Source organism: Sorex fumeus, unplaced genomic scaffold (genome assembly GCF_029834395.1).
Source record: "Sorex fumeus unplaced genomic scaffold, SorFum_2.1 ptg000019l, whole genome shotgun sequence".
Lineage (NCBI taxonomy): Eukaryota > Metazoa > Chordata > Mammalia > Eulipotyphla > Soricidae > Sorex > Sorex fumeus.
The window spans coordinates 12,864,027-12,875,693 of NW_026606076.1; the positions used below are offsets into that span (position 1 = coordinate 12,864,027).

Here is an 11,667-nt window from a genome sequence, read left to right on the forward strand (position 1 = left end):
TTTGTTGAGACGGAAGTGGTCATTGAAGCCCTAGCCAATCAGGGAATTCAAACTCAATACATCAGGATCCTCCGTGAGCTGTATTATGGATTCACTACCAGGATCTCACCATTCTACAAAGAAGTAATCATTGATGTCAAGAGAGGGATTCGGCAGGGTGATACCATTTCACCGAAACTCTTCAGTCCCACCCTCGAGAATATCATGCAACGACTGGAATGGGAAGGAATGGGAGTGAAGATAGATGGTCGGTAACTACACCACCTCCACTTTGCTGATGACATTGTTTTAATAACACCAAACATCAGGCAAGCGGCACAAATGCTGGCCGACTTCGACCATGAGTGTGGAAAGGTCGGACTATAGCTGAATCTTACAAAGACAATGTTTATGAGAAACACCCTCGTTCCTGATGCTCCATTTGCTCTCAACGGAACAACCATCTCCGAATGCAACAGTTATGTGTACCTAGGTCGAGAAGTCAACATGACAAATGACCTGGCACCCGAACTGCGCAGGAGGAAGAGAGCGGCTTGGAACGCCTTCAAGAGCATCAAAGAAATAGCTAAGAAGACAAAGAACCTCCAGCTCTGGGCACATCTCTTTGATTCCACTGTTCTTCCTGCATTAACATACGCCTCAGAGACCTGGACCCTATGCAAACAGGATGAGAATGCTATTCAGGTCTCCCAAAGAGGAATTGAAAGAGCTATGCTTAAAGTATCACGTTTCACTCAAATGAGAGAAAGAATCCAGAGGTTCAACCTCCGTCGACGATCAAGAATCAGGGGCGCTGTCTCGTTTGCCAAGGCGTCAAAAATCAGATGGACTGGTAACGTAATGAGATTTAGAGACAACCGCTGGACTAAAGCCATTACCGACTGGATTCCACAGGATGTCAAAAGACCGCATGGACGCCCACCTACCAGATGGTCATACTTCTTCATCAAGATCATGAACGATAGGTTTGAGGTTCTTCATGTTCCTAGAACAAACAGATGCCATTGGGCTACACTAGCACGTGACAGGGACAAATGGAGACGTTACTGGAGCCCGCTCGAGCAAATCGATGATTAACGGGAAGTCAAGTGATCAAGTGATCTAGAAATGTCTGGGGGTGCTGATGTAGGTGGGCAGGCAGATAGGGAAGTCCTCTCCCATGGTAGTACTGTAGCACTGTCCTCCCATTGTTCATTGATTTGCTCAAGCGGGCCCAGTAATGTCTCCATTGTGAGACTTGTTGTTACTGTGTTTGGCATATCTAATACATCATGGGTTGCTTGCCAGGCTTTACCATGAGGGCGAAATACTTTCTTTCAGTAGCTTGCCGGGCTCTCTGAGAGGGGCAGAGGAATCGAACCCGACTTGGCCAGGCTAGCGGCTTGCAAGGCAAACTCCCTACTGCTGTGCTATCGCTCCAGCCTTCCCAAGGTAATGGCAGTAAATTTCCTGGATAGTAATAGCCCTGACCTCATGGAGAACTGGTACCAGTCTGTAATAGACCCTGCAGAGGCTGGACATCCCCTAGGACACAGAAGCTCCTGCAGAAACAAAAGACCAGGAAAGGAATTTCAAAGAAGACCATCATCATCATCACCCCCTGGTAACCTCTTCAGCAACAGACTTTAACCTAGGTGGAAGCCCCACATGGGGGCAGGTTGGATTAACCCTATTAAGGCCACTATGAACAAAGGAAGGGCATGCATATGCTGCCTGAGCCCATGTGCTACTTGTGCCCCCGTGGTCAAACACATGTGTCACCCACATCTCTCTTCTTGAGATGTGAACATTCATATCTAATGCTACTGGGGCTGGAGCAATAGCACAATGGGTAGGGTTTTTGCCTTGCACGAGGTCGACCCAGGTTTGATTCCAGCATCCCATAAGGTCCCCCCGAGCACTGCCAGGAATAATTCCTGAGTGCATGAGCCAGGAGTAACCCCTGTGTATCACCGGGTGTGAACCAAAAAAAAAACAAACAAATAAAAGGCATGTCTAATGTTGAAATGTGTGTAGGTGCTCTCTCCTACAGAGGTGCTGACTAATTATTTGCATATCCTTGGAGAAGCCCCAGGTCCTTTCTTAAGCACATTACTCTCCACTCTCTCCCAGTTTCTTTTCCTCCTTCCCTTCAAAACCTCCAAATAAAATCTGTTTTACTTCACAGCTTGTCTACTCCTGAAATTCTTTTTTTCAAGGTGGAACAAGAACCCAGTAACCTTGTGTCCTAGGTGGCAGAGGCAGATGGGGAAAAAGTGGCCGTCTTTCTCCTTCCCACTTTACCAGTGGGGCCCACCAACATAGCTATTCATATTGTGAGTGAAATATTGTTTGAAAATCTTATCAGTTTTTTTCTTGCATTGTTGCTTGAAAAAAATTAACACTAGATCCAGGAAACTATAAGAGGCAGGTCTGCAAGATAAGCATGGTTAGAGGAGATGGGGAGAATTTAGAATCTCCATGTGTGCAGGATTCACTTGAGTAAGGACATGGATCTAAGCAACACAAGGCTCAGAGACGTTTCCAAAATTAATTCATAAGCCATCACAGAACTTTGGTCTCAGCAAAACTTCCCTAAACACGGGGCACATCGGTAGACACTGCCACTATCTTGGGTTTTCTGCGGTCCCCAACTTGTTGCTTTATTATTTGCAGTCTTGAGGGGGAAAAAGATGGTGGATGGCTTGGGGCACAGAAATAAAATCATTGGGCTGGAGCCATAGCACAGCAGGTAGGTCGTTTGCCTTGCGTGCGGCCGACCTGGGTTCAATTCCCAGCATCCCCTATGATCCCCTGAGCACCACCAGGAGTAACTCCTGAGTGCAGAGCCAGGAGTAACGCCTGTGCATCACTGGGTGTGACCTAAAAAGCAATAAATAAACAAATAAATAAATAAAATCATTGTATGGAAAAGCAGTAACCAAAGATTAGAGGTGCTGACTAATTATTTGCATATCCTGGGACCTCAGGTAAAGGAGCAGAGCTCTTGGTTAACTTTTTGGTTCACATGGGCCTAATTTCTGAGAACTTGTAAATGCAAATGCAAGAGGAAAAGAATAAAAGGATTATAGTTGGGAGGGATGAGTCCAAGTTACTTACACAACTTCCTCTGAATGGATCTTAGTACACAATACATATTTTTCTCCCAATTGTTCACTCAATGTCTGATTTTGACACTCAATTCCATTACGTTTATCTTCTGAAATCTACTGCTTTAGATCGTCCATACTAAGACTTTTCCATTTTCTATTAATATTTAGCTGGAAGGATCATTTCTTGTTTCATTCTTTGCCCTCACTGGGTTTACGTTTTATAAGTTGGAGATCTACAGAGTCTTTTAAAAATTTGGAACAAGGATCTGGAGCGATAGCACAGCTGGTAGGGTGTTTACTTTTCACATGGTAGACCCAGGTTCAATTCCCAGCATCCCATATGGTCCCCTGAGCACCGCCAGGAGTAATTCCTGAGTGCAGAGCCAGGAATAATCTCAGTGCATTGCCAGGTGTGAGACAAAAAGAAAAAAAAATGGAACAAGTATTTTTGTAACAGTTCTTTTTTTCTCTACTTGAATAATTATTAGAGTGTGGTATAAAGCTATTTTTTTGCACATCATTTTGGTAATTGGTACATTACAGCAATACTCAATAGTCATCTAAAAACATGCATTCTGGCTGTTGAATATGACAGAGTCATCTCAAGATTCGAGTGTACATTTGTGGAATATAAAGTAACGTAGTGGAAAACTAACACCCAAGGATAGTAGAGATAAAGGCCAGGAGACCCCCATTACATGCTGGGGGGAAAGGCAGCTGAGATAGAGAAAGGACCACTAAGTAAATGAATGTTGCTTGGAGGGCTTACTCGGGATGGGAGATATGTGTTGAAAGTAGACTGAGGACCAAACATATATTAGTACCTGTATTGCAAACCATAACACCCAGAAGGAGAGAATAAGAGGAAATGTGCCACAGAGGTGGTAGGGGGGATGGGGGAGAGGGATATTGGGAACATTGGGGGGTGGAGAATGGACTCGGGTGGAGGTATGGGTACTTTATCATTGTAGAACTGAAACCCAAGCACAAAAATTTGTAAGTCTACAACTGTACCTCGCGGTGTTTCACTAATAAAGGTAAAGGTAAAGGCCCTCCCGTTGATCGTTGATTTGCTCGAGCGGGCCCAGTAACGTCTCCATTGGAGACTTTGTTGTTACTGTGTCTGGCATATCGAATACTCTCGGTAGCTTGCCGGGCTCTCCAAGAGGGGTGGAGGAATCGAACTCGGGTCGGCCATGTTGGCCGCTTGTAAGGCGAATGCCCTACCCGCTGTGCTTTCACTAATAAAAATTAAAAAATAAAAGAAATTTTTAAAAATCAAAAAAATAATATCCATATTATGACATGCCACAGAAGCAGGAAGGGATGGGGGGGATGGTTAGTGGGAGGGATACTGGGATCAGTGGTGGTGGAGAATGAACACTGGTGAAGGAATGGGTACTCGATCATTGTATAACTGACACCCAAGCACAAATACTTGTAAGTCTACAACTGTACCTCATGGTGTTTCGCTAATAAAAATTTTTTTAAAAAAGAGTATCCTGGAGGTATGATGCCGCCAGCAGGTCAATCTGTACCTGTGAAGCGGCCTCATGGCGCATTCAGACTTCCAGATACCCGAAAATTGCTGCTGTGCCTTTGGCCAGATCCCAAAAACTTGGGGCAAAGTTTACTGAGAAAGTAAACGGCCAGAAGTTAGGTATGTGGGAAACACACCCACAAACCACCTCCGGCTCAGCAATTGGAGGAAAGGCGTCTCTGGTTCCTGATTGAACTGCTTAATGGCCATGATCCCAGATACTCAGAAACGAATCTTGGAAACCAGCGGCTTTAGGTAGAAATGCGTCCGGTCCCTGCTGGGTTACTGGTGCTGGGCCAACCCAAGTGGGAATAGGTTTCGTGCCTTGGCCTGTTCCCCCTGGAGGCCCAGTGGCCGCCATCCTTCAGAGGCCACTGGATAGTCAGGTTTGGGCTCCCAGTGATGAGACACACAGGGCCTCACAGGATGGGGGTGGAGCCAGGCTTGTCCTCCCCACTCCAGCGAGACCCCAAGTCATCGCCCAGAAAAGGCCTCTCTGGCTCCTGATCCAGTTGCTTAACGGCCATGATCCCAGAGACTCAGAAACAAATCTCAAAACCCAGTGGCTTTTGGCAGAAATGCATCCGGACCACACAGTACTCTACTGTCACCAGGCCACCCCAGAGAGGAAAGGGTGTTGTCACTCCACCTGCTCCCTCTTGGCGGCTTGGTGGCTGTCATCCTCCAGAGGTCTTTGGACAGTCAGACTTGGGCCCGCAGTGACGAAACTTGTTGGGCCTCACGGCATGGAGGGGAGCCAGGCCTGTCCTCCCCACCCCAACGAGACCCCAAGTCATCGCCCACGAATGGCCTTTCTGGTGCCTGATCAAGCTATTTAACGGTCTTGATCCCAGAGACTCAGAAACAAATCTTGAAACCCAGCGGCTTTTGGCAGAAATGTGTCCGGATCCTGCAGTAGGTTACTGTCACCGGGCCACACCAGGGTGGAAAGGGTGCTTTCCCTCTGCCTGTTTCCTCCTGGTGGCTCAATGGCCGCCATCCTCCAGAGGTTATTGGACAGTCAAGCTTGGGCCCGCAGTGATGAAACTTGTTGGGCCTCACGGGATGGGGGGGAGCCGGGCCTGTCCTCCCCACCCCAATGAGACCCCAAGCCATCGCCCACGAACGGCCTCTTTGGCTCCTGATAAAGGAGCTCAACAGTCATGATCCCAGAGACTCAGGAGCAAATCTTGAAACCCAGTGACTTTTGGCAGAAATCCCTCCAGATTTAAGTGTTAAAATTTTGGAATTTCAAAATCACGTGGCCCTACTGCAGCCACGCGACATCATATGTTATTCATAACCAGCAATAAAACACAAATTGTCTACTGTTGCCTTTTCAGCATATCTGAGTGTTGGGGTAAAATCTCAAATAATAATGGTGGGTCTGGTGTTGAAATATTGAATGTGATCAAAGTAGAGAGAGAGTAATGTGGAAATCATCTGACCCACAGGTGGGGAGAGGGTTTGGGATGGGGGTATACTAGGGTTTTTGGTGGTGGAGAATGGGCACTGGTGAAGGTATGGGTGTTTCATTGTATGACCGAGACTTAGACCCAAAAGCTTTGTAACTGCTCTTACAGTGATTCAATAAATAAAATTATAAAAAAATGAAAAAAAAAGTAAGGTGGAGTTCTTGCACAATTCAATCCGGTAATCAGTGGCAGAATAAATAACAGTACTCCTACAAAAAAAAAAAAAAGAGTATCCTATTGACTCATGAAATGTTATTTAATACAAATGCAAGGCATTTAATTCTCCTGTGGTGTAATATTTATGAACATACTATAGTAAAGTCTGGAGTTAATGGTAGAATATTTGAGATAGATTTGCTATACTGGTTTAATTGTGCGTAAAGGCCACAACTTCTAATGATATTCCATTCCTCCTTTGCTTGGATGAGAATCTCTTCCAATTAGGAGGCCATCAGAGACTGGGCTAACAAGGAACACTGACACTCACTATTTGTCCTGTGTATTGATCCCTCTGGGCCATGGAGGAGTAATAAAGCAGTCAGCCCCAAAGCCCTGGAGGGTATTTCTCAGTGAGCTCCTACCTGCAACCCCTTATACCACCATCACCTGTGCGGGTTCATGCCTGACTTCGCCTTCCTCCCGGTCCCAAGCACGGAGTCTCAGATCTCATCACTCACCAGGGAGGAGAGAGTCGGAGGCCCCAGCTCCAAGCATGAGCCAGCAGAGACCCGGCAGAGACCAGTGAGTGGTGAGGGGCATAGATGGGCAAGATTGTCCTGACTCTTGTCTCCTCCTCCAGATTAATGGGATCTGGAGATAGACAGGGGGCACAGGGGAGGGGAACCATGTGCATCTCATGCACCTGTACAGACTCACAGGGAGCTCAGGTTTGATTTTCCTGTTGGGGGAGACAGATGTCTCATAAAGGGTTCTGCTCTACCCACCACCATTTCTAGCTTCCTTTGGTCTTGTCAAACGGACCTTAACTGAATCTCCCAAACTCTTCCCCAAGCACCTTCTATTGGTTATATACCTGACAATACTGATCATTACGGTGAGGAGAAGATAACAATGACACCAGGGAACTTTGCTGGTGATTTCCTTATGACAACATTTGATGAATATGATGTGTCCTTTTACACTTCACGCATATTGTAACTCATTAAGCACAAGATGTGTGGGCAGCCTTATTCCATTGCATCTGGTATTTTTCTAAGTATTTGTTTGTATGATTTTGAGCCACACCTTGGGGTGCTCAGGGATTACTCCTGGCTTTGCATTCAGGAATTACTCCTGGCTGGCTCCAGAAACAAAGAGGGCTACTGGGAACGGAACAGGGGCCAGCCATGTGCATGCAAGGCAAGTTTCCCATTGCATTACTTCTCCAGAACCCAACACAAACTCTTTCTGTACACTTGAAATTCCAGTGGGGCAAGTGGTACATCTCTGTTTTAATTAGCTGTTTGTTCTTCCATACCCAGGTTTTTCTCTGTTCTTTCACCTATTATATCATATCTTCTGTGCTACATGCAATATATATCACATCTCTGCTCTTTTCACCTATATATCATTTTATCACTGGATAGACTTTGAAGGAGTTCTGTCTCTGTGGCTCTGACTCAAATATTTCTCCCATGACCGTCAAGTTGATTTCTTCATTGTTAAAAACCAGTTATGAATAATAGCTTTCACTTGTGTATCAGCTGGGCTTCAATCACAGATGTGCCTTGACTATTTCTTTATATAACTCCTTAAATATGAAATTTGCTTTGATCAAAGGCATGGGAAGCGACCACTGTTAAGCTTGTCAATGTGTCCTTGCTCTTAGTAATGCAGACTTTATCAAGAGACCCTCCCCTGGCCCTTTTCTTTTTGTCCTTCCTTTTTTCTCCATTCATTCTACTCAACTCCCCCATGAGTACAGTTTTTTTCACAAGATGTCTTAGAGTCCAGTGAACTCCTAACACCACTCAAAATGTATCCTTGTCCCTAACTACACATAGGTACCCAAACACACAAACAATCTGATAAGAATAAGATGGTTTCCCCTGACTCCAGTGTTCATCACAATTTCATCCTAAGACTACGGAAGGTCTAGATGAGACGCCAGGCTCAGGGTAACATGGAGAAAAACCCTAATGTCATATCATTGGTCTCAGAGACAATAATTATTGGCCCTGTGAAAATCACGTTATTGATATGTATAGGATGACTAACTAGGTCAATCCATGTAGCTCAGCGCTGCTCAGTTCCACATGCACAATGGCCATCAGGAAGTAGCTCAGAAGGGACACTTGTCACCAGGCTGCAGGGCTGGTCCATCCAGAGCAAGAGAGGGAAAATTCAAGGTGGTTCCCATTGTCTCAGTTCCCCACTTAGTGCCAGAGCCACAGTCTAAATTCAGCTTGCACCCACAGTGATTATTGCTACACAAAGAAACGATTAATACCACACAAACAAGGAAACAGAACTCTCTGCGCTGGGAGAGTATGTCAAACCACCTACACTTGTCTGAAGTCGCATGTAGCCCAAGGGAGGGCAGAAGAAATCAGTGTTTTGGCTTCAAATTGCAGAGAATGGGAACGGGGGATACAGGTTAATGGTGAAATATTTAACTTGCATGCATCAGGTCCTGAGTTCCATTTCCTGAGTTGTGGCTCGTGCACGCGTGCGTGCGCGCGCACACACACACATACACACACACCTAATTAGCAGCCCACATTCCAAATACTGGTGAAGGGGAAAATAAAGCTAACACTTAAAATACTGTGTTCACAAGTAATCCAGAGCAAGAAAAGCATGCCTAGTATGTGAGTAAAATAATTTACTGCTTATTATTGTTCTTTAATAGGTTTCCTTTTAGAGACTTTCTGAATCTCTTATTTCTTTTGTTTATTCTGAAAAAGTGTAGAGGTAGAAGCAAAGTGATAGTTCAGTGGGGAGAGAGCTTTCTTTGCATGTGGTCAACCTGGGTTTGATCCACAGCACCTCATATGGGTCTCTAAGCACTGCTGAGAGTGGTCACTAAGCACAGAACCAGAAATAAACTCTGAGCACAGACCCGTGTGACCCAAACAAAAAAAAGAGTTGGAACTGTTTCATTCTGACTTTTCATTTGTTCTTCATGTTGCTTTAACTCAACCTTTCCAAAATCAAAGCCTACAGCAACACAAAAAAATAGTTTTTCAGCTTTCGTGTTGTTATATCCAAGAGTATTTTTTCACTAATCAAACTTATTTATTTAAATCTATTTATTTTATAAGGTTTGTTTACATCTAATATTCAAACACCAATCCCACCACCATTACACCTTCCCACCACCAAATTTGGGATGTTCCATCTCAAGCCCCGATCCCCGTCCCAAAGCACAACCAAAATAACATATTTTGCATTGTCTGTTATGAAGAACCGCTGAAAATGCTTACAAAAAAGTATTCATAGGAGATGGAGTATAGCACAGTTGGTAGGATGTTTGCCTGCACACGGCCGACCCGAGTTCGATTCCCAGCATCCCAAATGGTCCCCAGAACACCACCAGGAGTAATTCCTGAGTGCATGAGCCAGGAGTAACCCCTGTGCAATGCCGGGTGTGACCTAAAAAAAGCAAAAAAAAAAGTATTCATATAGGAAACAGTGTGATGATTGTTTTATTTTGGCAGGGGCCATTAAGACATTCTATAGGATATCATTACCATGTTAAAGGTTGAGTGATGTGAACTTTCATAGATATATATATGAAAATACGTATATATTCATATTTTTTATGATTTTTTGCCTACTGTCTGAATCCCATTAAGTCTGTTGTGGTACTTATGGAGAATGGGCAGGGAGTGTTTTATGATGTGTCTGTCCAAGAATATGTTCGCTCATGCGTGAGGCTCAGCCTGGGCATATGGGAAATGGCCTAAAGCATGGCGGCGGTTGGGTTCTGGAGGTTTTCAAGTGCCGGAGCTGGGACCCTTGGGCTGGGAGGGCTCTCACCCGCTGGGGCACCCTAAGTGAAACAACCTGGACTGAGTCCGGTGGCATGGTTATGGCCAGCTTCTAGTTATGCTTCATTCCGGACGAAAGAGCCGTGTGATCTCGAGTATTTTTAACATGTATCAGACTCAAATGAAATGACTGTTTTTGTTTATTGCTCAAATATAAAGTTTAAACACAGTAATGAGATTCTGTACACCTGTTTCCTCTCTCATTGATTTTCCCAAAGGTGTGTCTGCTCCGTGGACCCTCACAATGGAACAGGCACTGTGGAATTTCTGCTACTGGGACTCTCCGATGACCCGCAAGTCCAGCCTCTTATCTTCTGCCTCTTTCTGTCCATGTACCTGGTCACCATCACAGGGAACCTGCTCATCATCCTGGCCGTCAGCTCCGACCCCCACCTCCACACACCCATGTACTTCTTCCTCTCCATCCTGTCCACGGCTGACATTGGCTTTACCTCCACCACGGCGCCAAAGATGATTTGGGATATTCTCACTCAGAGAAAAACCATCTCCCATGCAAGCTGCCTGGTACAATTGTCTCTTTTTTACTTTTTTGGCTGTTTGGACTGTTCACTTCTCACGGTGATGGCGTACGATCGTTTTGTGGCCATCTGTCACCCTCTGCACTACCCTGTCCTCATGAACCCCCGCCTCTGTAGCCTGCTGCTTCTGGCGTCTGTTTGCGTCAGCCTGTTGGACTCCCAGATACATGTCTTGATGATGTTACAGCTCACCTTTTGCACCCATGTGGAAATTCCTCATTTCTTCTGTGACCCCCCACAACTCCTAAAGCTGTCCTGTGAAGATACCTCCACTGATAACCTATTAATGTATTTTATCGCTGCTATTTTTGGTGGAGTGCCAGTCTCAGGGATCCTGTACTCTTATTCCAGAATCGTGTCCTCTGTTTTGAGAGTCTCTTCTAAAGGAGGGAGGTCCAAAGCCTTCTCCACATGTGGCTCTCACCTGTCCGTTGTTTGCTTATTCTATGGAACAGCCTTTGGGGTATACTTCAGCTCAGTTATATCTGATTCCTCCAGAAAGGAGACAGTGACCTCAGTTATGTACACAATGGTTGTCCCCATGCTTAACCCCTTCCTCTACAGTCTGAGAAATAAGGACATCAAGAGAGCCTTCCAGAAGCTTCTCACTTTAGCCTAATCATTATATTTGTGCTCTTATCATATGATTGGCTGGAGCGATAGCACAGCGGGCAGGGCGTTCGCCTTACAAGCGGCCAACATGGCCGACCTGAGTCATGTTCTTTGCACCCTGTTTTTCCTTCTCAAGACTGTATGTCATAAAGCAACAAGATGCGGGGGATATAACTCAAAAGGTTATTGTAAATATTTGACAAACTAAAATTCTGAATTTAATTCCTCAGAATCTCTTTGTCCTATAAGCATCTGAGAAGAACCCCCACCAACAATCCAGAGGTGACACAAAATTTTTTTAAGAAAACCTAGTCCAAACTTTCTATGAACCAGACCTGAGAAGTGTCTATGATTACTCCATTGGTAAGAAACAAAACAAAACTAGACAAATGAACTTAAAACTAAAATTTTGTGCAT

At 45.0% G+C, this 11,667-nt stretch overlaps 1 protein-coding gene across 1 annotated transcript; it reads left to right on the forward strand.

Moving 5' to 3' along the window:
• The first annotated feature begins 6,725 nt into the window (after nucleotides 1-6,725).
• On the forward strand, nucleotides 6,726-11,257 carry LOC130022518 (olfactory receptor 18-like). The gene is made up of 3 exons (XM_056113280.1): nucleotides 6,726-6,855; nucleotides 7,120-7,261; nucleotides 10,318-11,257. Exons 1-3 carry the CDS (start codon nucleotides 6,726-6,728, stop codon nucleotides 11,255-11,257), a joined length of 1,212 nt encoding a protein of 403 aa, XP_055969255.1.
• Nucleotides 11,258-11,667: the final 410 nt, after the last annotated feature.

Bases quoted from the DNA above. Each gene is read 5' to 3' on its own strand.
- LOC130022518 (XM_056113280.1), top strand. From the start codon at position 6,726: ATGCCTGACTTCGCCTTCCTCCCGGTCCCAAGCACGGAGTCTCAGATC. The intron at 6,856-7,119 runs GTGAGGGGCATA...CTCTTCCCCAAG, and splicing joins CCGGCAGAGACCAGTGAGTG to CACCTTCTATTGGTTATATA. The intron at 7,262-10,317 runs GTAACTCATTAA...ATTTTCCCAAAG, and splicing joins TTTTACACTTCACGCATATT to GTGTGTCTGCTCCGTGGACC.